We start from the raw sequence: 27,784 nt of genomic DNA, 5'->3' as shown, positions 1-27,784 counted from the left end.
CCAAAAGCTTGTAATGGTGCACTTTTCCGGCTGGACAATTTTAATGATGGCGGGAGGCTTTGCCAAACCTGTGAGGTTGACATTGGCGAGTCGGTGCCGTCACGCAGCCCAAGACTTCGACAGCGCCACTCCCTCTTTTTTTCTCATGCGCCTGCGAAACCATCGCTGGCGAAAGCGGCAGACGTGTCAGAGAAACTTCCAGTCTCCCACTCTGCCTGTAACAGAGGCGAGGAGTTCCCACACGTTGGCGATCGCAAATTTTGCTCACTCAATGTGGAGCTGCGGAGCACCCTGCAGTGGCAGCAGCAGCGGCAGACAGTTCAGAGGCGATGCCTGGTAGTTGAATACGCCCCACGTCAACACAGACCTAGTGAAGCGGTAAGAGAAGAGAGAGAAAGAGAGAGAAAAAAAGATGGGCAGACACATGATTAGGTGTTGCTAACATTTGGTTTTTTCAACCAACGTTGTTACCTTGATCCTTGTTGACCAGATGGCCGTATTAACCTAACACTAGTTGTTTGTTCTCATTAGTGCTACATGCACATTCATTTTTGAGTACGCCAGCGGGCCTGTACCATACCATGAAATACAGGAACACTATTCCGTTTGGTACTCCCCGACTGCTGATTTCGAATATACATCAGCACTCCCTACGCCGGCAGCACGAAGACATGGAGCAAATGGAATAGCATTCTGTATGCTGTGGTATGGCATGGGCCCGTTGTATGTTATTATGGTAAATTTTTTTTTTAAAGCCCTCAATGAAGGTTTGCTATCCCCATCCTAGGGAAGAGATTTGGCTTGCAAAAGCTACACGGGTCGAGCGACAAGGGTTTCGAGCCCGCCTCCTCGCATCTTTTTTTCGCATCGCTTCAAAATACCAGCTTTCCCAGCTCGTAATGAACTGAGTGAAAAACATTTTGTTGCATATTGCTATTCATCGAACACACAACTGCCAAGGTCTACTAAAACTTGTTATGGGGCCTGGTGAGTGGCTCTTTAAAGGGCACCAAAGGCAACTATTAAGCCGACGTTGATTGTTGAAATAGCGGTCTAGAAACCTCGAAGTGTTGCTTTTCTGCTGAGGAAGGGCCTATTTTGAAATAAAATGACATTTTAGTGGTCCACATCGGGTTAGCCCACTTAAAATTATCCGCCTCAAGAAGCGGATCGACTGGACCGACTCGCGTCACTGTTGCTGTGCTCTACGTTGCCCAGCTTTACTGGGCTGGTGGCAGTAGACCGAAAGCAGGGGGAGCCATAGCAGCAACAAAATTCATTGATCGATCTCCCGCCATTGGTTTCGAGATTGCAGACGTTTTTGGTTCAACTGCGCCCCTGCTAGAGGGCACTACATGTTTCGTGTAACCACGCGAAAATTGAATTTTTGAACCACTCTTGCCACTCCCCATAGTAACTTCCGGCAGTTCTTTTTCCATGAATCAAACAGAAATGAACAAGCAGCATTTTACTGTGTCTCTTGATGACTGGAAGGGTCTTTATTTAGTGCAGCTAGATCGATTACTAGTGATTAATTGTAGGCCGTCCGTCTGATGTCATCTGAATCATTTTGAAAATGTCCTACTACAGCGCATGTGTTCTTGTGCATGTACCTTAATTTCTCGGTAAGTAGGGCACTGTTGTTGATAATATTGTCGTTCTAGATGTTGTCATACATTGAGCTTTCATTCTCACATAAATTGTTATTTGACTTTAAGTGCCCCTTTAAAGGTGCCCTGCAACACTTTCTGAGCACGTTCAGAAAACGCTGCCGATCGATAGTACAGGCTCCCGATAACGCGTGAGCCAAATATTATAGCACAGAACGTCGCCTGGAATTCTCAAGAAATTATAAAAGTCAGCTAAAAATTGGTTTCTTTTCTCTAGACAAATCACGCAATGTACTTAAAAATCACACGTAGCAAGCCGATCTATCAGCCATAGGCTGATTCGAACATGGCGCGCTCACTCGTTACAGAGATTGCCGCAAGAGGCCGCTACATGTCCACGCTTGCGCACACGATCACACTGAAAAAGCTGCGCATTCGTAGAAGAAAAAAGTGCTTAAGGTCCCGGAGCTCGCTTGACGTTTCTCTATGGCCATGTTATCCCTCCCTGCTTAGCTTCCAGCGCCTTCGTTGGGACTAGAGAAGAGAGGATGCAATTGCAGCATGTGACAAATCTTTGTAACTCCGCTTGTACTGGACGGATTCTGAAATTTTTGCTGCGTTGAATTCGTGAGGAATTAAGCTCTTCTGGTGAATTCATTCCATGGTTACTTGAAAAAGTGTTTCAGGGCCCCTGTAAGTACGTGCACACTCAAGGCTTCACCCTGGCTTGCCTTCGAATACTGTGGTCATTCAACAAAAGTAAGAAAGGCTATCCAACATAAGCAGAGCCTTCACAGCTGTTGGTTTGACACAAACATATGATGCATGCATACTCCAACTTTGCACTTTTCTACCATGATGTTAAAACAAAAAGAAACGTGCAGGGAAACTAAAAGAAAGCTAACCCTCACCAAAATCTGCACAACGCAAACCATACACCTGTGAATTTTTTTTGCGTTCAAGACAGAGAGGCCGCTTACTCATCGCTGCACATGCTTATAGGTAACAAGCGTGTATATGAATTTCTGCATCTCATTACTATAATAGTGCTGTTGAAGAAGTGGTACAAACAACGCTCAACCTAAATAGCAGGGTGTTATCTTTAGCCAAACAAGAGATGCGTGAAAATGCAGCAGAATCAGAAAGACAGATCCGCATGAGAGTGGGAAGAACACACACGCATGGTGCATGTCTGGCTTTACGTTTGTCCCTGGACAGAGTTGCCCACAGTGATGCCTGCGTCCTCCGGAAAAGCAAACCGTAAGCTGTCAGCCACAAGGGACGCTAACATGTATGTTCGTGACTGACAGGTTGACGCTACTCTCTCACTGGAGGACATGCAGTGGGTTGTACGTCTTTAGTGTTTTCAGTTATTTTCTTTGGAAAGATGTGCCGACGTACAGTAGACTCTCATAAAATATAACCTGAAGGAGCCAGGAAAATATGTTCTGTGTAACAGCAGTACCATTTCATGAGAGCAACAGGATGGCGCAATCAAAGAACAAAGTTATTCCACTGAAGAGATCTCAGTTTACTGAGATCTCTTTCCCGGTGCCCCGGTGTCCGGTACCGCGGGCCGTCTGCCGGGGCCTTTGTGATGAGTCAGGCCGCCTTTTGTGTGCTTTTGTGTTTGTTATGATGTTGAGTGGTGTGTAATTTTGTGTAAGGCTGTTTTATTGGGTTGATTACAATTCATGTATAATAATTCAGCTGACGATATCGTCGTTCAAAAAGTAGTTAAATAAATGTGTGTTGTTGTTTCGGTTCGTTCTGACTGCGTCTGTTGTGTCCGTTCACTCCAAGAGCGTGGCACTCGCTCTCCATTTCGAGACCCCACAATATATAAAGTAAAGACAGTTCAACTTCTTCTCTCAGGTGGACTGGTTTTATGTCCAATGCAGTTCAGCAGCAATGAAGTGTAACAGTGTGGATAAGATTTGTGCCTACCTTCTTTACTGGCACATACTTGCAGTTCATGTCCTCTGGTTCTCCTCTCTAGTCTCAGCATTTCCCCATCTTAAATTCCCCATTCCCGAATACTTATCAACTATAGCTTAACTTTACATCATTCAAAGTTTCACAATGTCTCTGAACAACAGAGCTGTTTAAGCTTTTCATTTATTCCGTTTACGACACCAGAAAACAGTGATCATAAATTAGTTTCTACCTTCCTTACATGGCATCTCACATTGTTTACTGCATGACCATGATATTTAGGAAAACACTAATTAATCTCAATGTAATTAAGACCATGCAAATTAACATATGACTGGTTAAGGCCTTGATAATTAATATCATGCTAGCTAGGATCTTGGTAATTAATATCTCAAGGTCTGCTTGAGTTCTTGAGACCTTGAGGTTGAAAAGTTCCAACAGCAGAGTTTGTCGACCACATGCTCTGCTGTTAGTCCACCTTTGCACCAGTAGTGCAAGCTGCCCTCATTTTCTTTCTTCAAGGAATCTCAGCCTGCTCATGTGAGCGCCGAAAATAACTTTCTTCAGCCAAGTCCACACATTTTCAGATCTATGCCCCTTCAAGATTTGAACAACCTATACACAGTGACGTGGCTGCAAAGTCCACTCTGTTTGTCCCCTTCCCCCCCTCTCGTTTCACTTACCAACGAGTGCGCATGCGCAATGTGTTGCGGGGGCAGCCCTCAGTTGGTCTGGTAGGTGGTCAACAGTGCCGCGTCCACCGGTTCCATGCACGAGGGACATGTGAAGGAGCGCATCAGCCAGTCGTCGATGCAGTCCGTGTGGTAGATGTGCATACAGGGCAGGAACCGAACTGCATCGCCCATTGCAAACTCTCCCATGCATATCACGCACCTGCAATGGTGTGGTGGGAATATGTTCTTAGTACAGTGAGATAATGAACAGCAGGTGGCAATGTGTTTTTTTTTACAGATATTCATTTGCACGAAAGGTAGCTTCATCGTGGAAACTCCTTTGTCGAAATGTGTGGGAACAACAACAAAAGTTTTTTCTCAAGAGACGTTTCCAATCTTGTAAGATAGAATTAAAGCCTACAGACCATTGTCAGCAGTGTCATGTGGCTGACAATTTTTTTAATTAAGTGTTAAAAACTGCAAAATTTCAAGCAAGCAATAATGCAGCTAGCTTCCAGTGGTTGTGTATGTTTGTATTATAAGCACTGCACACATGCATATGTAAATACAGAAGTCCAAATTGCCAAAAAATTCAAGCATGCAGTGGGTGGTAGTGTACTGATGCCTTGAGTACATTATGCTAGGCACATTGGTGCTTCCTTACTTGAGAGATGTGGTGCAAGGTTAGAAATTAGAAGGAATAAGAAGAGACAAAGAATGCCATACAGCAAGAACGTTCTGTATTCTTTTGTTTCTTCTCGTTTCTAACCTCGCACCATGTCTTTCAGGTAATGATGCCTTCAGAGCTATCTGATATGTTGCTGTGGTGCTATTAGCCCATGCATTTAAAAATATGAATGCATTTATTTTTTTGTGTGATTTCTCTATTTTTGATTAGCAAGTCAAATAAGGTGTCAGCTACCGTAGCTGTGAGAGTTTAGCAACTCTATTGCACTTGATTGCACACGACATGCGAGGGCAGTACGGTATGCAAGACAAACACTTACTCTCTGTTTTTCTTGCTGCCATCATAGAGGCCCGTGGGAAGGTGCTGAATGAGGCCCATTCGCTGGGCAATCACCACCTGCTCTTCCTCAGTCAGCTGGCAGGCTGGACGGCTTACGTTGGGCGATGGGTAGTACACCGGCATGGACACCGTCTCCTGAAAGGGAGAATGACGCTGCGGTTACTGTGACATTCCGTAATAACATGGTGCATGCATAACATAAGGCTGCAGGTTATTGAGACGCACGTTGTACCTGACTGCATGTGCAACAAATTATGATGTTGAGTGAGAGTCAAAAACAAAGAACATGTGGTGTGCGTGTGTTTTTATTAATTTCTTCCCCCATTTCTTACGCTGTTCTCATGTTTTTAAGGGGACACTGATGTGATGTAATAAATTATTTTAGACGGACAAGCTGTACTCTTAAAAATCTAGTTCTCTTAAAGACCAACACCAGTGATTTTTCTAGAGTTAATGGATCTCATTTAAATGAGGTGATTTGCACATTTCCATTACTTATGCCAAATTACAAGCTTGGAATATGTGCAGATTCTTTACAAATTAATTTCATTGATTTTCTATGCTCGGTCGGCTTCTCACTATTTTTGGCAACACTATGTATGTGACATCATTCATGGCAAAGTGACAGAAGCGATGGAACCAAGATGGCACTACAGCATTTGCTCGTCTGCTGTCGACCATGGGCCAGCGCTTCGTTGGGCATACGATTTTCAGTCCCATGTGGGCGGGCGTGAGATGGGTCACAAGTGGTGCTCTGCGGTAGGCTAGACACAATTCTCTGTATATTTACCATAACAGATGTTAAACACTCCCAGCTAATGATTACCCTTCGTCTCAATAGTAGACTTTTTAGCTAGCAGTTCCAGCTTGCTGCATGGAAAGTTTGGCAATATCATGCCCGGTTAGAAGCGCACATGCGCGAACTTTACAGTACTGAAACAGTTTCGGTAACTGTATTGGTTTCACCACAACCGAGTCTATATGCATATGGTAAGCTCAGCATCATTACAAGAAGGTTTATACTTGGCTGGTATTATGTTTCGTTGAACCTACTAATGTCTACTGCCGCTATCCACAAACCTATATGCTCTCCTCATAACAATGTTTGAAAGCTTTAGCTTATCCGCGAACTTGGGCTGCCTGGACCAGTGATGCCATCTGGCGGCGTTATGCACAACTAGGCAAGCACGTAATGTAAAGAAGTGTTTTTCACTTTAATGAAGAGGAACAGCGATTCTAGTTGGCCTCCAAATGCATCCTAATCGTAGTCTTTGCCCGATTGCTCCGAGGAGCTTGAGCCCATAGGGCAATCAGTCACAGATATGGTACAGTTGAAGAGGCATAGTCATTTTCCTACAGAGCATCTGCTCTTTGCAGCTTTGACAGCTTTCATACTTTGTACTGGCACACGCTAGCAAAATTTCGGATTTTTACTAGCTTATATGTCATGCAGAGACAGCACTGCTCAGCTGGGTTATGATTCTGCCCTTTCTTGCTTATTTAAAATTATTTTCTAACACACTGTGTATTTGTGCTATTGGCACTGTGCGAACAGCGTCTGAGGAATATAAAACACTGCTGTTTTCACATCTTTAAAATATCAGTAAAGTAGGCCCTTAATTTCACTACCATAGGTTTATTATTATAAAAAATAATGAATGTCAATAGTCTCACTTTTGAATTTCCCATCGAGATTTCCAATGGCGACATGCATTTCGAAGGGCTTTTTTGTATTTAGGCCACCATTGGCTCAATGAAATTTCCTGCAGCTGAGGTGTTGAAGTCTCTGGCTCTTTCAAAGATGATTTACTTCATTTTTCCCCCGGATCAGGAACTGTGTAGATGCTGTCAAAATCAATGACAACAAGGCAAATGGTGCATGCACTTGAAGGTATCATCGCCACCAATATTTGCTTTTCATGTTTCTTTTTACTTTCCAGCCTTTTCACGCACCAAGCATGGACAAAATGCTGCAATAACTTGCGCAAACACTTGACGAGATGCTCATGCTGCGTCTCAACGTGCGGGCACAGTAGAGCGAGAAGCCCACTTTTAGAAACACGTTGATATTGATTTTTCGGAGTGCTCTCGCGCTTACCGGCACATCCTATACGCTTCCAAGGACTCCTTCTTTCATTCGACGCAACGAAATTGCAACTGAAAATGCTTGTGTCGGTAATGATTTAATACTCAACAGTTCACAGGCAGTGGACAAAATCCCTACAAGGAGTGTTAATGCATAGAACGATTAGGAAAAGCACAAGACAACAGAGGTAAAGGGTGCCGAGTTCTTAATCGCTCTACGCCCTGTCAATACCTTTTGAAACGAATCCCCAATAACTTGCCCAAGCCACTCTACAAGAGTTGCAGGAGAACACATTTCACAAATGTCAGTCGTAGTAGCGGAGTGGGAGTATCTCTTTCCGACTTAGTGAAAAAAATTGACAGACACTCATTGAGCGTAAACCAAGGATTACAAAAAAAAAAAAAAAGAATTGTTGAGCAGATCTTATTCATTGCATGTATGTATAATTGTGCGTGTGTCGGCACATCGTATACAGGTACAGAGAACTTTATTTGAAAAAAAAAAGTCCTGAAAGAGAAAGCCCCAGTGCAGCATCGAGGGCACACCATGTGCAACATCCTCCTATCCTGCACGGGTAGGACGAAGGTACTGCCGCCTTCGGACCGAAAGCGGCGTAATCTCAAATGGCACACGTAGGGAACCCCTACAAGGGCGTTCTCCTCCGCCCTCTCACTCCCCCGAAGGCGCCCGGAAGACATGCAGACGACGCGACACAGAAGCCGGCCCCGGCAACAGCCCCAGCCGAATTACGTCCTCGCTCAAGTTTGACGTAAGAGGTTGAATCCTCACCCTTCTTTTTTCTTTTTTTCACGTCAGCCAGTCCCGCGCAGTCGAACAGCTGCTGTCGCGCGACGTTGCCGGGGGGCGTCCTCGCGTAGCAGCCACCGCCATGGCCACCTGGCGGCTACAAGCCGCAGCTCGCAGTGCGAAGCACGCGCTGGTCAGCGAGACTCGTGCTTATCGCGAAACGCCATCGGCAGGGTCGAGATGTAATCTCGAGAGTGGCGCCGCGCGCCTGTTGGCAACAAAGCGCGTTATTTCCGGCAACTGCTGCCGACGGTGGCCGGCACCTTGCCGTTCGAACCCAGCGCGATCGCGAGGTCGCTGACATCGCGTCATGCGTAGAGTTACTGAATACATACAGTAACTCTAGTCATATGGACATTGGATCCGACTTACAGGGGCGCAAGGTTTTCTCACGTGTGGTGGGGGCACACACAACAAGCGAGTTCATCCGAGAAAAGGGGGAGGGGGACTCAACTCTTCTTGAGCACCAGGCAGCGCGAAGGGGCGGCTCGTGCATCAGAATCTTCAGCAGATGAACACTGATTGATTTGTGGGGTTTAACCACTGACCTCCACTCCACTGACCTCCCTAGTGGAGGTCAGTGGGTTTAACGTCCCAAAACCACCATATGATTATGAGAGACGCCTAGTGGAGGGCTCTGGAAATTTTGACCACCTGGGGTTCTTTAACGTGCACCCAAATCTGAGTACACAGCAGATGAACACTCCCGCGATAGAAATAAGAAACGGTGTTATTCTGGGGCAGAAAACTAGCGAAAGGACAAAAATAGTGGGAGAAACTAAGGACATTTTGCCGTAAGAGCCCGTTAACCAGACTGTGATTTAATTTACGTTTTCATCCATCCATGATCCCACCATGGATCTACTAACAACCATATCGTAATTTCCGAGGCATTACGGGCCCCAACCATGACCTAACGAAATTTCAACCATCAGCGTGGTGTTTTTTTTTTATAACGTGCAGCGTCAAGATTTCACTCATTTTTTTACGATCAGTACCGACGTGTTTCCCGAAAGCAGACTTTCAACTTCAGAAATGACCCATTTATGAATAGACACGGGGGAAAGGCCTTCTTTCAAATTGGGCCACGACGGTCGACATTTCGTTCCAATCACCCGAGCCGTACACAAAAGGCTCAGCGCCCCGAAAGGCTTCTCTCCTCCCAAAAGCTAGGCCGGAGAGCTCGTCGATTTCGCAACGCCCACGCAGCAACAAAACACCAGTGAACGTCGGAGGAACTTTTCTGGCGAGCGCGATCGCGAGGTTTCCCGTTTCGTGGATCAATGGTGGTTCTTGATTGATTGATTGATTGATTGATTGATTGATTGATTGATTGATTTGTGGGGTTTAACGTCCCAAAACCACCACACGATTATGAGAGACGCCGTAGTGGAGGGCTCCGGAAGTTTTGACCACCTGGGGTTCTTTAACGTGCACCCAAATCTGAGCACACGGGCCAACAATATTTCCGCCTCCATCGGAAATGCAACCGCCGCAGCCGGGATTCGAACCCGCGACCTGCGGGTCAGCAGCCGAGTACCTTAGCCACTAGACCACCGTGACGGGGCTCAATGGTGGTTCTTAATCATAAGTGAACGGGGTTTCGGCAGTCTGCGGTTTTAAAAAAAAACGTGCACCTAAATAAGTACACGCGGGCCTCCAGCTTTAACGCCTCCATCGAAAAATGCTGCCGGGATTCGATCCCGCTACCTTCGAGTCAGAAGTCGAGCACGACAGCCGCTAGAGCACAGCGACACGTCACCCGAAAAACGAACAACTTGAAGTGGTTGGGAGCACGCACAGCGCACGAATTCGCTAGCGCATCGCCTAGAACCCCTCCGAATAGCCCGAAGACAGCTTCCTCGACCGCCTGAAGCTTGTTCGAGAAAAGAAACCGCGCTCTTGAGGAAAGCACAAACGCACTACCCAGTGTATTCACTGTCGCCGTGTGTCTTTCATGGCGCTACCATCGCATCTCGTAAACTGCAATGACAAAATACAGCAAGCCCCGTATATATACACCTCATTGTCAAGTGCGCGGTTGCATACCGACTCCATCCTACACATACTGGCACTGCCCCAGATCCAATACGCCAAAGTTGCGAATCTGGGCGAAACAACCTCCTCAGCGACAATTCTCCTTGAACTAACCATTGTACGGGAGGTGAGTGAAGCCTCACCCTATAGCTCGGACCCGGACTTGAGTTTCGAATATAAAAGTTGTCTCTCTCTCTCTCTCTCTCTCTCTCTCTCTCTCTCTCTCTCTCTCTCTCGCAAAGCGCGAGCTACGGTCAAGTGAGATGCGGTTACAGCATCCGAATCCGCCCTTTCCATTTTCCCTTGCTGATCTCTGCCGGTACGGTATCGCCAGAAGGAATGCCTCTGAAACCATAGCCTCCAGGATGGCAGGCGCGCGCGCCGACCGTCTCGGAGGTCATGCCGATACAAAGGGACATTTTGGGACTTTTCCGCCGTATAGTGTCGTGTAAGAGGCGGATTGCGTAATTGCAGCGTTCCTCGAACAGCCTCCCCCGATTACTTGGGAAAGTAGTATTACGCGCCTTCTATCCCTGGGAGCGCGCGCACGCACACACAAACCGGATCAAATGTCGTTTGTCTCGGACATAGAGCTTCCCACGGACGTCACGTAGACGTGTATTTGTTCGTTTTTTTTTCCTACAAACGTAGACGCAGCCGATACGTGACGCGCTCTTCCTTTCTCTCTCTCCCCCTTCTCTCCTTGCATTGTACGGACTGCGTTTCCCACAAAGACGAGAGATTCAGAACCCGCGAACAGCATATATACATATATATAGGATATGGCACAACGGGAGCGTTGTCAACAAGGGCGTTGCCATATCCCATACCTTCACGAAGACTAACTAGCCCATTGAATTATTACTCCCACTCTCCCTCTCTCTCTCTCTCTCTCTCTCTCTAATATATATATATATATATATATATATATATATATATATAAGGGAAAGAAGTGTATACCTGAGGGCTAGTTTTTCCGTGTATTGACACAATATTAATGAGATCTAACAGCCAGTAATGCCAAGGAATGTACAGGGGAAGTTATTAGAACCAATGGAATGTAAATAAGAAAGAAAAGTGGGTGAAAAAATAACCAGCCGTGAGCAGAAAAAATATATATATATATATATATATATATATATAGGAAGAATATTCATAATGGAGGGTGATGTTTCCACAAGCGGACTTGACTTCATCAAGGCTATCAAACAGAACAGATTTGTTCAAGCCTTGAGGAAGAAACGTCGCTTGTCGAAACATCGGCTCGACACAACCCCTGTTTATTACGGATTTTTTTTTTTCATCGCAAGTTTCCTCGACCCTTTCGCGGCATTCTTTTTTTTAAACTAGTGGTGGAGGAAAAAACTTTTTACGGGGGGGGGGGGGGGGGGATCAGCAAACTTAATGCTCGTGCGCTTGTGTGCGAGTGTATAGTTGAAAAATTTCGAGAGAGGGGTTCGAGCCCCTCCCCCTGGCTACGCCCATGCTAGAAACAAGCGCCCGCTGGGTTCTCCGCGGAGCAGAAAAAAAGAGGGGGGGGGGGGAACTTTCGATGATTAGCTGGCACATATTACAACTGCATCAAGATTTGCAAAAAAAATAAAGAAAAGTTTTAGCCTGTAGTTGAGTTGTTGCAGAAAAAAGAATGATACCAAGTTTGTCTGTATACCTGTTTACTACGGAAAGTTCGTAATCACTAATCACTGCCGCAAGGCTGAGAGGCACTTCACAAGGATCACAAAGCCGAGAAAATGGCGTTTCGACTCAACTCGTGTAGTTCGCAAGAAAAAGGTTGTTTCGCCATAGCACAATATCTTTCCAGAACATGGTAATTCGAACTAAACTTAACTAAAAATTATTATTTTTTTCTGAATTGAGATTTTTATTTACGTTTTATTTTTTGCTATTTTGAGACCCCGTTCCCCCTTTAAACGGTGCGCCATTGCTACAGCTTTTTTTTTTTTTTTTTCACCAATCGGCCTCACCCGACGAGCCGAGTTCAATGATCGGCGCGGGAGATAAGCGAATCGCGTGGCCTTCGAAGCGCAACTATAGGTCCCAGCACGATTAGTCGTCATGTAGTGGCATCGCGTGAAGGGCGTCGATGCACGCCAACAAAGCCGCCCTTTCTTTATCTGCGGTCACGCGTAGACGCGAGCGCGGCGCAAAGGTGCGCTCATGTGTAGCGCCAGAACAAACACTGGCGTAGCCACCTACGACTGATCGGTGCCGCAAACAAGGAAAGAAAAAAAAAAAAAGGGGGGGGGGGGAAGTCGGGACATTGATACGAGGCTCTTGACGTCATAATTGAGAGGCAAAAAAGAAAAAGAAAGAGAGGCTTGTGCCTTAGTACTGTTTTTCCGCGAACTGTTGCGCTAAAGAGGGAAAAAAAAAATAACGAAAGAGGAAACATGCCTCAACACAAAAACCAACGAACCAGTTCGAGAATATTTCACGAGACCGCCAGCATGGTTCGACGCGACGGGTTCGATTGCCAGCCACGTTAATATTCGATGGGGGCGAAATGAAAACAAAAAACGACAATAATCAAGTACACGCGCACTCGGGATCCAGGTGCACGTTATAACCCAGGTCGTCAAAAAATAATTAACCCGGAGTCCGCTAACTATAAGTAACACTGCCACGCAAACACTCACGTTTCCATCAAAAATTTAAATGCGCGTTAAGACCACAATTTGATCATGGTTGGGAACGACGTACAGCGTTAAGAGCTGCCGGATTACTTTTGACCAGTAATGTTTCTTTCGTAATGTTATGTAGGGTTTAACGACCATTTCGCCTTCCTTCACCCGACATGCGACCGGCGTCGCTAAAATCGAATCCGCGACCTTCTGGCCAAGCACCGTAACAACCGATCCACAACAGTGGAACACTTCGTTTCATCAGGACGCGCACCGAAACCTGCAGGCTAGCGGGCGCTTAAATTGAGCCTTTCGTACCATCGAAATGCGTCCGTCGCGATGACGGAATCGAAGTGAAGCGAAGCCCCCGCGAGCTGCCTCGACGGGTCACAAATTTTGATTTCTGCGAGTCCGCAGGCCTTCACGAAGGGGCCGGCTTCCCCGCTGCTCAGATATCGACGTATCTCGGATGACGTCAGAGAGGGCGCGGCCAGGTCGTGCTCCGTCGCGCTAATGACGCCGAAGGCGATCGCGTACTTTCCTTATTCCGTGTGCTAACTCTATACGGCAGCGGCTCTACGGCGTTTGTGCGGGTGAGCCCACCCGCGGTACATACGCAACTTGTGACTAGTATATAAAGCGGCCGCCACATGTGTTCGTGTTCGCTCAAGTCAGCGCGCGGCAGACGAAGCCCCACCCGCGAATACCTTAAAAGGAATACTGACACGATATTGAGACTTTGCAAAAGGGACACTTTTCGTTTCCTTTGGTACGCTGAGTCAACATTCTCAACGCACCGGAATCTGCCAACACGTATACACCTTTTCACAGGAGGGGAAAAAAAAAAAAACACCGCCATGATGGGCTGCGCGCGGGAGTACAAAGGCTAAAGGCGCAGTGTTGTCAGTGCGTTTTTGAGGGGTCACGCCAATTCGCGCAGCCCAAGGAAAACTATGGCGGCACCCAGGGAGGCGTTTTTTGAAAAAGTCTATAGAATACTTTCTTTGATTTTAAAGGCTTTCGTCTCCGAGCATAAGCAAGCCATGGCCCCACCGCAACGGAAATTATTCCGCCGAGTCAACTCTCAGTTGTACTGTGTGTGCGAGCTCGGTGACCTGTGTGCAGCCCGTTGTTTACATGTATCACAAGGAGATGGCAGGTCTGCCGCTAATACGTCGCGTGACGTCTTCCCGTGACGTCACACTGCCACGGTACGTAACAGAGAAGTCAACCCCCCCTTGGATATCGAAACCGAAAGTGGCTCTTAAAGGTAGCGGTATTAATATATATATATATATATATATATATATATATATATATATATATATATATATATATATATATTCCTGATGAAGGCCAGACTCTACCTAGGCCGAAACGTCGAAATAAACCACGTTGTGACCGCTCACGGAGGATCTACTAGACTATATGCAACGCTACGGCCACTCAACCACCATGCCTGCATATATATATATATATATATATATATATATATATATATATATATATATATATATATATATATATATATATATATATATATATATATATATATATATATATATATATATATATATATATATATGCAGGCATGGTGGTTGAGTGGCCGTAGCGTTGCATATAGTCTAGTAGATCCTCCGTGAGCGGTCACAACGTGGTTTATTTCGACGTTTCGGCCTAGGTAGAGTCTGGCCTTCATCAGGAATATATATATATATATATATATATATATATATATATATATATATATATATATATATATATATATATATATATATATATATATATGCGATGCATTCTCAGGCACCACAATACTCTTTTTAGAATTATCGAAACCTATGTTTTTATTAAGACCAACAATCCCGAAATACTTAAAACTCGTGTCAGTACCCCCCACGTACCTCCATAGGATTCTATCCAACTTCACCACGACAGCGCGAAATTCTCCCAACTTTGTACGGGCGCGATTGTCTGTGACGTCGTGACCCTGCAGCGGCCCTCTACCACATATCTCACGGAGTTGCAGTAAAAGGACAAGTCGCCAAACTGCTTACAGCATAAGTGTACGGTAGAAAACTATCCAGAGAAATGGATGGCACTCGTTGCTGTAGCTTGGACCAGGATGTGAAACTGTAGCGCTTTTTTGACCCCGTGCGGCTGGCGGCACAAGCCAGTAAAGCCATAAACATGGGGCCCCACCAATCTAGCTCCTAAACAAGTTCCGTTTCACTCAACAGTTATTCTTCTATCTGGAACAATGTCCTTTCTACGGGAAAAACCGAGCTTCTACCATGCCACGTGGGAATGCCCCAAACCATCCGGACTACTGATCAACACCCAATCATTTGTCCTCCCAGTGGGAATTAAGCCGCTTCCTGCCAAAACAACACTACAGTAAAGACTGACTAACCGGGTCAGTTGGATATCACAACAATAAATTGGAGCCTGCACTTTGCGGTTTTTCTCAAGCAAAAAGAACAAAAAAGAAAGCTTTCTACCACCCCCCACCAGCCCATGCGGTTCAGTGATGAGTCATGGTGGCTTATAAGGAGCTATGACGTTGCGCCGCTAAGCACGAGAGAGGGATTCCGCCTACCGTTATGGGGGCACGACTTAGAGCCCAAGCACGACGGTTGTTACGCTGGGCGTGTCCTGACTCCACCGAACGGCAAGAGTTCACGCGACCACGCTGAACGGCCCGTAAAGGAGCAGACAGCTGCGAGCATGTATTTTTTTAGGGATACCAAAGAGCAAAAAAAAAAAAAATCAATTGCTCACGCATTAGTACAGTACAATTTCACAATCCCGAAAACACCAGTCTTAGCGCGACACGACGCTTGGTTAGCGAGAAAACGCGCGAAAACAAATTACGGGTGGAGACGACAACTTGAGATTCCCGCACCAAACACCGTGACGTCATAAATTTCGAAGGCGTCTACTGGGTCCCGACGTGGCTTCTAATCGATAGCAATAAAGCACGCTGTCATCTGTGGGTGCCATAGACCTAGCATACGGAGTTTCAGAAATTTCGTCGCGAAGATACAAAAAAAAATAATACATTTCGAAAATTTCTGACGTCATGCACGGGGATTTCGGCACGAAATCGAACTTTAAACCTTAATTTTCTCCGCTGAAAGGCAGTTTTAGGTTGACGTCCAGCGCCGCTCAGGAGACGCGGGCTGCTAGAGAGAAAACATTTTATTAAGTACATAAAAGCAGAACATGTGGGAAGGAACCCTAGTAGCCAATCGCAATGGCATGCTGCGTCCGCAGAGCTGCTGCGGACGCTCAACTAAATCTGTCTGATAATGAACTTATGATAGTGAAACATGTGGCCCTAGAGCTCGCAAGGTGCAGTATGTCCATCTAAACAAGGTGCGGTATGTCCATCTAAACGTTTCACTTTGGCGTCCCAGTAGGGTAAAAAAGACACTAACTAAACTGAATTACTCGCCGGTCACCGCTCATTGGCCTACCTAGCCACCCACCCTCCTCCTGTTCTCCGCGTAAATAAGAAGCCCTACGCCTCTAGCTGGAGCTACGCCCCATTCCAACAAAATGACCCTTGGGCGCTAGCACGTAGCCCTTCGTTGTTATGCGTGGCTTCAACAAGCACTGCCGAGGCAGGGTCGTGCACACGGCCACTGCCGGGGAAAGGGTCGTCAGCCTTTGCACTCCCATGCAACGGTCCAAAAAAAAAAAATGAGCTATGCACGTATGATGGTCGGCCATCATGCCAAGGTCGGAAGACATTCTTGGAGGGGGGGGGGGGGGGGAGCGGTGTATTTGCACTGTTGCAGCTCGAAGTGACGTAAACTGAGGTGAACTGCAGCAGAAACGTCACCGCACCATACAACTTGAGCAAAAAAGGGAAGGTTCTGTCTCGCGTTGCACAAGTATCGCCACTTTGCCAGTGTCGGTGTGTGGCCCGTGTCACTGGGGGGCACATTAGCATACGCGGTGTAGCTTCGCGGTTCTCACTACAATGCTAACTGCCAAAGCCAGGACCTGACACGCGACGCTGCTGCGCAGGACACGTGACCACCGAGTGTAGCGGTACGTAAGAGTACGGACTCCTCCTCGCCGGGCTTCATTACAATAACGCGAGGCTAAGAGCTACGACTCCGCCCGACGAGGAGGAAAAAGCGATCGCGCTGCTGACACCGCACTTCCCAATAGGCCCAGCTCGCTCCTTCCTTAAACCGGGTGCGAGCGACAGGAACAATGCAACAGCCGTATAAGAGGAGGAGAAAGAAATGACGAGAGAGAGTTAATAGGACGCACGGTGTCGGATACGCGCCGCGGTTGCCGTCAGCAACAAGGCGGCAACCCAACCGCGTACGCTTTCCCCCACTGGCTGAAGGAAGAAGTGCCTCTACTTTCTTCGTTTTCCTTCTCACGCGTACGAGACTGCATTCGAACAGTTATACATTTCCAGTTGATAAACTGCACTTCGATTGTTTATTCGCAGGCCCGGATGCCGAGAAGAGCCTGTGTTTATCAAATGGTACTTACTGTTGGAAAGCTATTGGACGTTGTCGTAAGGATTGACCGGTAGCTCAACCGACGTCTCAATTTAAAGGATCCCGGGTTACGAGCTGTGTCCACAAACGGTAGGGTCCGAGTTCCAGCGGTGTATACGCCACAGTTTTTATTTCTCGCGGGGGAGGGCAAACCACCTCGGCCTGGAGTTCTAATATCTTGATGGGAGCCGACAGAAGGAAACAACGTAGTGGGATACTCATAAGATGAACAGCGGAAGTTCCTCGCACTGGCTGGCCGACGTTTCGATAGGGGGACCTATCTTTTTTTTTTCAAAGGCACCGTGTCATTTTTGGCGTATTAGTTTTAAAGAGGTTATTGGTGACGTCATCTCATGGTGGTGGCGCGTGTCCCCGTTGATGATCGTCGCCTGAAAAGCAAAATACTACAAAGCAGAACAGTGCAGTCGTCGCTTCGCTTCAAGTCGTGACGAAGTGTAGCACATATGACGTCTTTAACGTCAGCAGGCGAGCGAAAGTGAACGTTTCTCGTCGTCGTCGTCTGCTCTAGTTTCGCACTTTGAGAACTGATAATAACTTTGCGCCCACCCCACCTATTTGCGTAACTCTTGTTGCAATCGTTTCAGCAATCATAACCACGGGTGTTCCGGTGCTGAATAAGGTTGTCGCGAAAGTGTCGTTTTCATTGTTAGACACAGTATTAATTAGAACAAACAGACGAAGGCGCCAAGGAAAGTATAGGGGGACGTAATTCGAAGTAACTGTAATGTATTTGTGAAGAAAGAAAAGTGGACGAAGAGACAACTTGCCGTGGTTAGGAACCGAACCTACGGCCTCCGAATAACTAGCCACGCATAATGGCAACAGGCGGTGCTGTTTGACTCTCACCAAGTGGACGAGGGAGATAGCTGCCGCGGTAGCTCAGTTGGTAGAGCATCGAACGCGTTATTCGAAGGTCGCACGTTCTCTCCCTGCCCACGGCAAGTTATCTTTTAGTGCACTTCACTTTTTGCCCCGCCGCGGTGGTCTAGTGGCTAAGGTACTCGGCTGCTGACCCGCAGGTCGCGGGTTCGAATCCCGGCTGCGGCGGCTGCATTTCCGATGGAGGCGGAAATGTTGTAGGCCCGTGTTCTCAGATTTGGATGCATGTTAAAGAACCCCAGTTGGTCGAAATTTCCGGAGCCCTCCACTACGGCGTCTCTCATAATCAAATGGTGGTTTTGGGACGTTAAACCGCGCATATCAATCAACCCACTTCACTTTCTTCACAATTACATTACAATTACTTCCAATAATGTCCCCTATACTTTACTTGACATCTTTGTCTGTTAGTTCTCAGTAGTACCGGGCGGCTGGTTATTTACCTTCGTCAGGTGTGAAAGGTCGAATAAGGTAGTTCATTCGTTCATTAAAACCGGTCTACACAGCATGCGCGTTTTCGCTCCGTCATACACTACCGCAAAATATGCCACAGCTTTATTACTGTAGTTTAACTTGATTGATTTGTGGGGTTTAACGTCCCAAAACCACCATGTGATTATGAGAGACGCCATAGTGGAGGGCTCCGGAAATTTCGACCACCCGGGGGTTCTTTAACGTGCGCCCAAATCTGGGCACACGGGCCTACAACGTTTCCGCCTCCATCGGAAATGCAGCCACCGCAGCCGGGATTTGATCCCGCGACCTGCGGGCCAGCAGCCGAGTACCTTAGCCACCAGACCACCGTGGCGCGGCGAATGTATTTTACCTTGCTACTGTATCAGTTATTGCCGTACCAATCACCGTTCAGTTGCTCAGCGTGTCTAATAAAGCTTGGGGCATTGTTAATTCAGGGGAGAAACAAACATCTCTTCTAATGACAATCTGTGGCGCCAGGACCCTCCCGGGAATTTAAGAAGGCGTTACCGTCAGCAAGCAATAATAATAATAATAATAATAATAATAATAATAATAATAATAATAATAATAATAATAAAGCTGCGTCTTGCCGACGGCGCAGCGTCAAAAGAAAGCAAGAGCACGATGTTATGGCCGTGTAGGCGTGTGCATTACACCCCCCCCCCCTTCCCCAAACCCAATATCTTTTCTGTGCACTTTGTTCTCAAGTGACGTGACGTCAAAACTTAACCACATCAACTCTACGCATAAACCATGCAGAACTCTGCACTAGCCTGCGCACATGATAATAATTGGGTACGTGGTACACAGCGAGGTGTACAATGTCTACCTTTCATTTGTGGGGTTTAACGTGCCAAAACCACCATGTGATTAAGAAAGACGCCGTAGTGGAGGGCTCCGGAAATTTCGACCACCTGGGGTCCTTTAACGTGCACCCAAATCTGAGCACACGGGCCTACAACATTTCCGCCTCCATCGGAAATGACAATGTCTATCTTTAGGGTGTAAGCTCAATGTGGGGCCTAATTAATGGCACTGTATATAGAACACCCTAAGGCAGGGCGGTCAATCGGTTTACAATGCATTCTTTCGCTTTTGCGTTTTTTTTTATTTGAAGTGAGATTAACATACACAGCCTAAGCGCCTTTTTTTTTCCTATATTGCGTTCGTCAGTAGGTGATAGACACGACAGACGATTCGGCGAAGTGTTGTTTACAACGAGGGACGACTCGATGTTTTTGTCAGTCGCCGATCTACCTTCATATCTCTATGCAGATGCTCTCCCAGTGACGGCAGCCATCTATTATAGCACTCCATGGACTCCCCGAATGAACAACAGACGGGAAAATCGCGAGAGAAGGTGAAACTTCATGACGCACGAACCAGTACAAAAAAAAAAGGCAAACACCGTGGAGGACGTTGAAACTTTAGACAAAAAAAAATATTTACGGTTCGCGCTGTGTTCTTGCCTTTGCAGAAGACGCGGCCGACATGCGTCGAACCGTGTACATCGTCTTTACAACCCTGTTTTTTCCTCGGCGGGCCCGTTTTTCCCCCCACCCGCTGCAGTACAGACGCGCGCTGTGGGAAGAAAAGCTCATCCGATAGGTCAACAAATAAGAAGGACCAAAATGCGATCGGCTATTTTGGGCATCTCGAGAAAGGAGAGCGATATCAGCGTCTCTGACGTCGATGGGGGTCGCAGGTCCCTTCTTCCAGGAACCGGGTAAACTTGTCCGGTTCGGGTCTTTGGGAGCCTACATAACTCCTGCTATGATTAATACATGAATAAGATACATCCGAAGGTTTTTATTATTATTTTTGTTTTTGTAAGACAACATTAGGGTCATAATTACAACAAATAACTATACTTTGCTTGTGTTTTTGTTAGGTCTCAATAATAATAATAATAATAATAATAATAATAATAATAATAATAATAATAATAATAATAATAATAATAATAATAATAATGCCGGTTTTTGCGCGCCAACACCACGAAACGAAGCTGTGTAAAACATCGTTGGCGCAAACTCGAAAGAAGACAAAAGAAGAGACTCGGAAAAGTGCACACTACACAGCTACACACCAACTAGCCCGACAGCATATACGTTACCACGACATGACTATGATATACGCCGTAACTTTGCGGGTAATTTCGACTGTCGTGTTTTTTTAACGTGCACCGACATCGCATCTACCCCTCCCCCCCTCCCCCCCGCCCCCCCCGCCCCAACCCCCGAAACGCGACCTCCGCGGGCAGGATCAAAAACCCACGACTTCCGTTCGGGTCACCAGCCGAGCACCGTAATAGAGTGGCTAGGCACCCTAACCGAAACTGCGGATCCATTGGTCTTTGCGATCGTTTTATTTGTTGCAAGAATGAGTGTTGATAGCCAGTTTTTTTTTTTTTGGCGGCTTTTTTTTTCGTTGCTCGTGCGTATTTTTTTTTTGTCGATTATTGCACTCATGTTTCATCGGTGGTGACTGCTTACGCGTGTCATCGTTTACGTATACGGGGTCTCTAACGCACAATAAACAGCAGGTAGCGAGCTCTGCTCGTTGAGTGAAGCCGTGAGTACTTCGTAAATTTTCGTAAAAATTCGGCAGTGCCGAGTTGTGCCTTATCTTCAGGAAGTACCGGATAAGAACAAGACAAGATGGAAAAATCAAAAGAACCCTGTCCTTTTCAGCCAGACTTCTTTTTTATGAATAGCGCACACTTCAGTCAGTGGCGGTGACGCACGCGATAAATCCGACGCCGGCGAGCGCAGACAGAGAAGGACGGCCGTCGAAAGGCGCATCGGTCGCGTGCGTTATTTCTATATATATATGCACCGCTTTTTCGATAATTGGTCTATCGATCGGGGGCTTGTCGGCAAACAGCCATTTATGATATGGTAATCTGGTCTTTCGTCGAGGTGACTCGGTACTCTCACGTTGCCGCCGCATTTAACAGCGACAGCTGTTACACGAGATCACAACAAGGGCCGATTCTATAGCGCCGCATGGTTGTCCGCCGGCGGTGTCCGTGACCACTGTCTCGCGAGATTTAAACACACACACACACAGAGAGAGAGAGAGAGAGGAGAGAGAGGCATTCACAAGACGAGAGGGCAGGACGGGCGCCACTTTCATGTAACGATGAAAGTAGCGCCCGAATTTCAAGTTTTGTTAAACAACGTATTACACAAGAACTACACGCGAAAATCGGAATTGCAGGGGACAAGTTTCAATTATGGCTAACCGGTACGTGACCGATTCTCCAGTGTAGGTAAGAGCCACAGTTTCATTGATTGATATGTGGGGTTTGACGTCCCCAAACCACCATATGATTAAGAGAGACGCCGTAGTGGAGGGCTCCGGAAATTTAGACCACCTGGGCTTCTTTAACGTGCACCCAAATCTGAGCACACGGGCCTACAACGTTTCCGCCTCCATCGGAAATGCAGCCGCCGCAGCCGGGATTCGAACCCGCGCCCTGCGGGTCAGCAGCCGAGTACCTTAGCCACTAGACCACCGGGTCGGGCGGGGCGAGCCACAGTTTCTAGGGTCCACACTACATCAAACATGCCGGCGCCAAGCTTCGCTCGGCCCCATGTTCCGGATAAAGCAAGGCCTACTATTTCTTATTTTACTGACGTTCTGTCACGCCTCTTTTTCGGCCTTGGCAGCAGTGCGCGATTAGATACGAGCGGACTCTGCCGGCGCGCGTAGCCTCAAATGATCCCGATCTGAAAGCGGCTCGGCTGCACGTAGTACACTTTACACGCCGCCGATCAGCGAGCATTTCAAAGAATTCAGATAACGAGAAACCCAACGCTCTCGTGACATTCAACTCGCACGATGATTACTGGAACAAGGGGTATTGCGAAGACGAGGCTAATAACAATCGCGCAGCGCCACCAAGCTACAGGCAATCCATGGTTTCACAAGCATCGAAGTGTGAAGTATACGGCGAATTCGCACGGACACACGGGACAGTGATGGAAGCGACATTTTGCTTTTTGGAACAGATTCTGGAGCAAAAAAAAAAAACGGTGCTCTGGAGCAGCCTGAAGTGTCATCGGAGCAGAAAAAAAAATACTATAGCTTAGGGTTGCTATTGGTGTCTTCAGAGCAGATGCATGTTCCTAACTACTCCTGAAGTCTAAAAAGCATCCAATGAATATTTATATTTGTTATTAAACATGCCTTATGATAGTGAGACGTCCCCCGCGACGCCACCGATCACCAAAGAGAGGGAAGACCACTCAACCCCTTTGTCTATCCGGTTCCCTCTTGGCTATGTGTTTCAATCACTTCTCCCATACAGGGATTCCTGCTGGGGCCGGGAAGTAAGAGACGCTACGACCTGTTTCTGTTTACTGATTCATTTAATTTAATAGCAAGTGCAAATGGCGCACACACATACTGTCCGTGAACGACATCTCTGTTACACGAAATTGTAACACATCCGCAAATACTCGTGACACGCGAAACAGGATACATAAGCGAAGTAACTGTGACAATACAAGGGTGCCTCAATACAGAGTAAACCCACGACAACACAAATGATAAAGTGATAAATTAATAAAACCGCGCAATGTCTCAATATGCCGCATCCCTTCCCGCAAAGCTCGTTTAAGTAAAGGAGGTGAAGTTCGTCTCGCAGAATGTCCATGTAGTCGGGGCCTCGGAGTTGGCTGCTCAAATCGGGACTGAAGGTTGGTTCTTGGCGTCGAGGTCTGATCTGTCCGATTCGTCAGCGTCTTCATCGTCACCTACGTCGTGCCTCTCAGTGATTTCCATCTTAGCCCTCTTTCGTAACGCTCCATTCACTCGCCTCCTATCCCTAACTGTCATTCCTCATCGTACCGTCCTTGCCTCTCTACCATCTCGAGCTCCTCGCATCGCATCTCCGACTCCGGAGTGGCTATGAAAAGAGAAAAGAAGAGAAAAGCGAGCCCCGTTATTGTCTGCTTCAAAGAGCGACACCGCCACAGTAGCTCACGAGGGATGGGGGTGAGGAGGGATAAAAAGGATAGGAGTAAAGATGTGGGAAAGCCGAAGAAGGAGAAGAGAAGAAGAGACGTGTGGTAAGCCACAGCGAGCGAGGACAAATCGAGGGGATAGAAGAGATAGGAAAGATGGAGCACGGTCACTGGAGTCCGAGGACGGGGCGCACCTGCGAGAGCTCCTTTCGGCGTCGGTGGATGGCGTAGAACAAGTCCAGTAAATCAGAGCTGCACTGTCGTCGGAGGTGGAAAGTCGTCGGCGGCAGGAGATGACGTAGGGCGAGTCCAGTCGGCCAGAGCCACGCTGACGCGGGAGATCGCAAGCGCGCGGAGCGCGCGAGCGCACGACCGGTCAGCTCGAAATCCAGCAAGCGAGTCCGCATCTCCGACTCCCTTCGCATCGTATCTCTGACTCCCTTGTATCGTCTCGTAGTCCCTTTTTGTAGGACCCGACTACGCCCCTCCGTGGCACCTGACCAATTGCCATTGTTGACACGACACATTTCTCTGTCAGTCGGTGTGTGTCATCTTCGACGGCCGCTCCCGCGGCCCGCACCAGTAGAAAACCCTCTCCCAAGCAAAGCCGAGCAAGTAACAATGTACAAACTCAAGCCTCAGGAAGAGAGATGGACGAGCTGTCCGAAGACACTTTAATTACGGGCGAACAATGGTCCCGATGCTTCCGACAAATTGCGTCGTCTATAACGGCCAATGTCCGGAGATTGCAATGTTGTGCCAAAATGTTTTCGGCCAAACCAATTGTCTCAATTTCTGGTACTTGATGAGCCGATGTCCAGAACGAGTCTCGACGTCTCCATGCAGCTCGGTGTCTCCCGCGTAATTCTCCGTAGCCGCCGCTTCTTCGTCATTCAATGCCGCGGGTGGCCATCCGCGCAGAACGCAGTAATGAGCCCTGGAGCCAGGGAGGCTGACGAAAAGTCAGGTCGGACCCGGCACAGGCGCTGCGGCCGGGTTGCATTCCCCAAACCAACAAAAGGTGCTCTGCTGCTCCCCCATGCCACAAATCTCCCGCGAGAACAGTAGAAATAATCCTTCCAGGTACTCCACTCTGGAATGGCCATTCGTTACACCGAAGGTTTTCCTTTTTTTTTTTTATGCGTGGGTTTAAGAAACGACCTTAAACATTTTGAAAGGACTGGGGTCCAGTCCGTGATTGCGGGGACGTCACAATAGTATGCACCTAGTACACAAGCAGTATAATGGGCGTAAATCATGGGCGGGGGGGGGGGGGTCAAGAGAGTCTGGACTTTCCTGGTGTTCAGGCTGGGGAGTACAACCCTTGCAAGTGTCCCACTTGGGATTTATCTTTAGCACATAATAAAACAGAGTTAACAGGTTAGTATAGCGCAATCAACTTTTTAAAGGGCTTTTTATTACCTGTGTTGAATGCCCTAAAAAAGATGAAAAAAGTGACTGTATATAACGATGCAATTGCTCGGACCCCATGCTAGTTTCTTTAGATTTTATTTGAAAGCATGATTTTAACTCTCATATAAATAACAATACAACCTATATTAAAATATGAATTGGACACCATGGCCTGATATGTGTCACCCCTTGAGACATTTCTGGATTTACACCACTGAGTGGCATACTCGGCTGATAGTGTATACAGCTTGCTTTTGGTTTCACTTACGCTCACGGAATGGTCCCACGGTTCAACTTCATTCTTTTTAGTTTGCCAACATCTTTTCAGAGCAGGTTTAAAGCAGTAGCAAATATTGCACTTTGGAACGGTATTTTTCTTTTGGAGCAGCACTTCCATCACTGGTGGAGTTAGCACATCGCAAAAAACAAGGATCTTGTTGACAATTCGCGCTGTCCTGTTCTCGTTCTTTTCAACGAGTCGCCAGTCGTTTCGACTGTCTAACATCACGGTTTCACACATTTCAATTCGCGATTACCTACCCTCCCCCCCCCCCCCCCACGCCACATTGCAAGTAACGTTTGATATCAACCACAAACTTAAAAACATCAACTCTTGACGCGCTTTGAACAGGTCTGTATACTTACTATGTTTAGCTTGGTGTTACCGCTATACCAATGACCCCGACGGCACACAACGTTTATATATACAATGTTCAGAAACGGCGCATGCACGCAGAATCCACCCGCGTGTGTGTATTGAGAAGCGGGGCGAGAGCGTCTGAAAACTGCGCTGTCACGCTCTGAATATTTACCCCCCCCCCCCCCTCCATCTCCACCAGTTGCTAGTTCCCAGCAACGCTGACGATCACCCACAATGCACCGCTACATTTTTACCCCGCGTTTTCGCACACACCGACAGTCCATCCGTCTGCCTGTTCGGACGAAAAAAAAAAAAAACATGGCCGGGCAGCAACAATTTCATAATTAGAAACGCGTCCGCAGCCGCGGTGTTATTCCACCCCAGCAAACTGCACGCTCTTCCATGACTCATCATCATCAGGGCCGTCTGCGAGTTGCGTGCGGAAAAAGTGCGGGATTTGCAGCAGCTGCTCGATCCGAGCAGCTGACTTTTTCATTTTTTTCTGCTCCTCTGATCCGCGCCTGCAGCCTCCATCAAGAATACTGCCTCCTCTCCCCCCCGACGTCTGCCCTTACCCGTTGCGTAATTGTCAGAGCTACTGCACGAAGATAGCGCACAATCAACCGCCAGACAGTAGAGGATCGAAAAAAGAAAAGCAAAACAAGCTCCCCCCTCTTTCTCTCTAAAGAAACAGACCTACTACTACGCAGAGATAACGCGAAAACAAAGAGATAGGAGAATTAGGCTAACTAAACAAACGCGCCGTCGTACACAGGGCACGCGATGTGTTGTAACTACGCAGTTTTCTGTTGTATTTTGTTTTTTGCTTCCTTCAGTAATGAACGCCTAATCTCAGTGGGATTATGAAATTCGGCGGTAAAAAGACTCAAAACAAGTCCAGATCCCCGGCGAAGTACACTTTAGTCGAGCGTTTGACCGCAGAAGAAAACTTTCAGGATTAAACAGTTGCTTTGGTTTCGCTCTACAAGCGCCGCGCCTATGTCTAAGTCACGGCTATCTGGTGACGCGCGTTGTGTGGCTGCAGCGATCTCATCAGCTAACAGCGTCTACACGACCTCGCTTTGCAATGACGATCGCGACCTCACTTTGCAATGACAATCGTGCTAGGACAAGGAGAGAACATTACGAGGAGACGCCAAAGTTGCCGGTCGCGCAAAGGTGAAAACAAAAACAGACACCCGAACAGAGCGGGCAGTCGCGCATGACGACAAGTGAGTCGACAACCAGTTCCCTGAAACTGAAACGCAACTGGTCTACACAGGGGGACTCCCCTCCGCAAAAATGCTGGATGAAAAGCTCGCCCTCATTTCAAGAAGAAAAAATAAAGTTTCCCGAGAGCAAACCACGCAATCCAAGTTTTGCATAGATCACCAAGCAATATGAAAAACACACGCACCTGGTAAGGCGGCGGGGGTCCGAGCTGATCAGCTGACGAGTCTCTAGTGCCTTGATTATCCCTCAGAAGGGAGATGTCATCCGACGACATCGATTTGAGGCAATTTCCCATGGTTGACCGGATGTTCGAGGGGCAGAATTTCGACGCTTCAGAACATCAGCAGCTGGCACGGGCCGAGGGCTCTATGAAAAACCATGGTAATCCGGGAACAGAGAACACACTGCCGTCCAAGTAGTCAGCGCGTCTGGTGGCAGTAGGCCTAACGTCGAGACGTGACATGCCCGACGACTTCTCCGTCGAGCAGCTTCGTCGGACTGGCGGTTTCCGGGGTTCTCGCTTAATTTGGCACACCCCTCTGCCTGGAAAGAGTCCGTAGACGCATCGCAGGACGCGGGAAAGAAAGAGAATTTTGACGGCGCCCGCCTGGGCTTTCCCTTTTAGACGAACTGTAGTGATACGGTGATTAGTACGCTCCTTTCATTAAGTCCTGCTCGTCGTCGGGTCGCCTTTGTTCGTCGCAACGCTCATCGAATCGCCCAGACGGCGGGTCGCCTTTTGTGTCGGTTCGCCGGGGCTGGCATCGGCGTCGCCGGGGAACACATAGCTACGCGCTGTCGATCAGC

At 47.5% G+C, this 27,784-nt stretch overlaps 1 protein-coding gene across 1 annotated transcript; it reads right to left on the bottom strand.

Annotated features, from left to right (window-relative positions):
* Rnf11 (Ring finger protein 11) lies at positions 1–27,735 on the bottom strand. The gene is made up of 4 exons (XM_037432413.2): positions 27,162–27,735; positions 5,227–5,381; positions 4,229–4,439; positions 1–367 (listed from the first exon to the last, which is right to left on the bottom strand). The coding sequence occupies exons 1-3, from the start codon at positions 27,270–27,272 to the stop codon at positions 4,268–4,270; spliced, it is 438 nt and encodes a 145-aa protein (XP_037288310.1). The 5' UTR covers positions 27,273–27,735; the 3' UTR covers positions 1–367; positions 4,229–4,267.
* Between the last annotated feature and the right edge of the window lie 49 nt (positions 27,736–27,784).

The sequence above is a fragment of the Rhipicephalus microplus genome, chromosome 10 (genome assembly GCF_043290135.1).
Source record: "Rhipicephalus microplus isolate Deutch F79 chromosome 10, USDA_Rmic, whole genome shotgun sequence".
NCBI lineage: Eukaryota > Metazoa > Arthropoda > Arachnida > Ixodida > Ixodidae > Rhipicephalus > Rhipicephalus microplus.
Note: the sequence above shows the minus strand (reverse complement) of the source record. Positions and strands in the feature narration are given on the sequence as shown.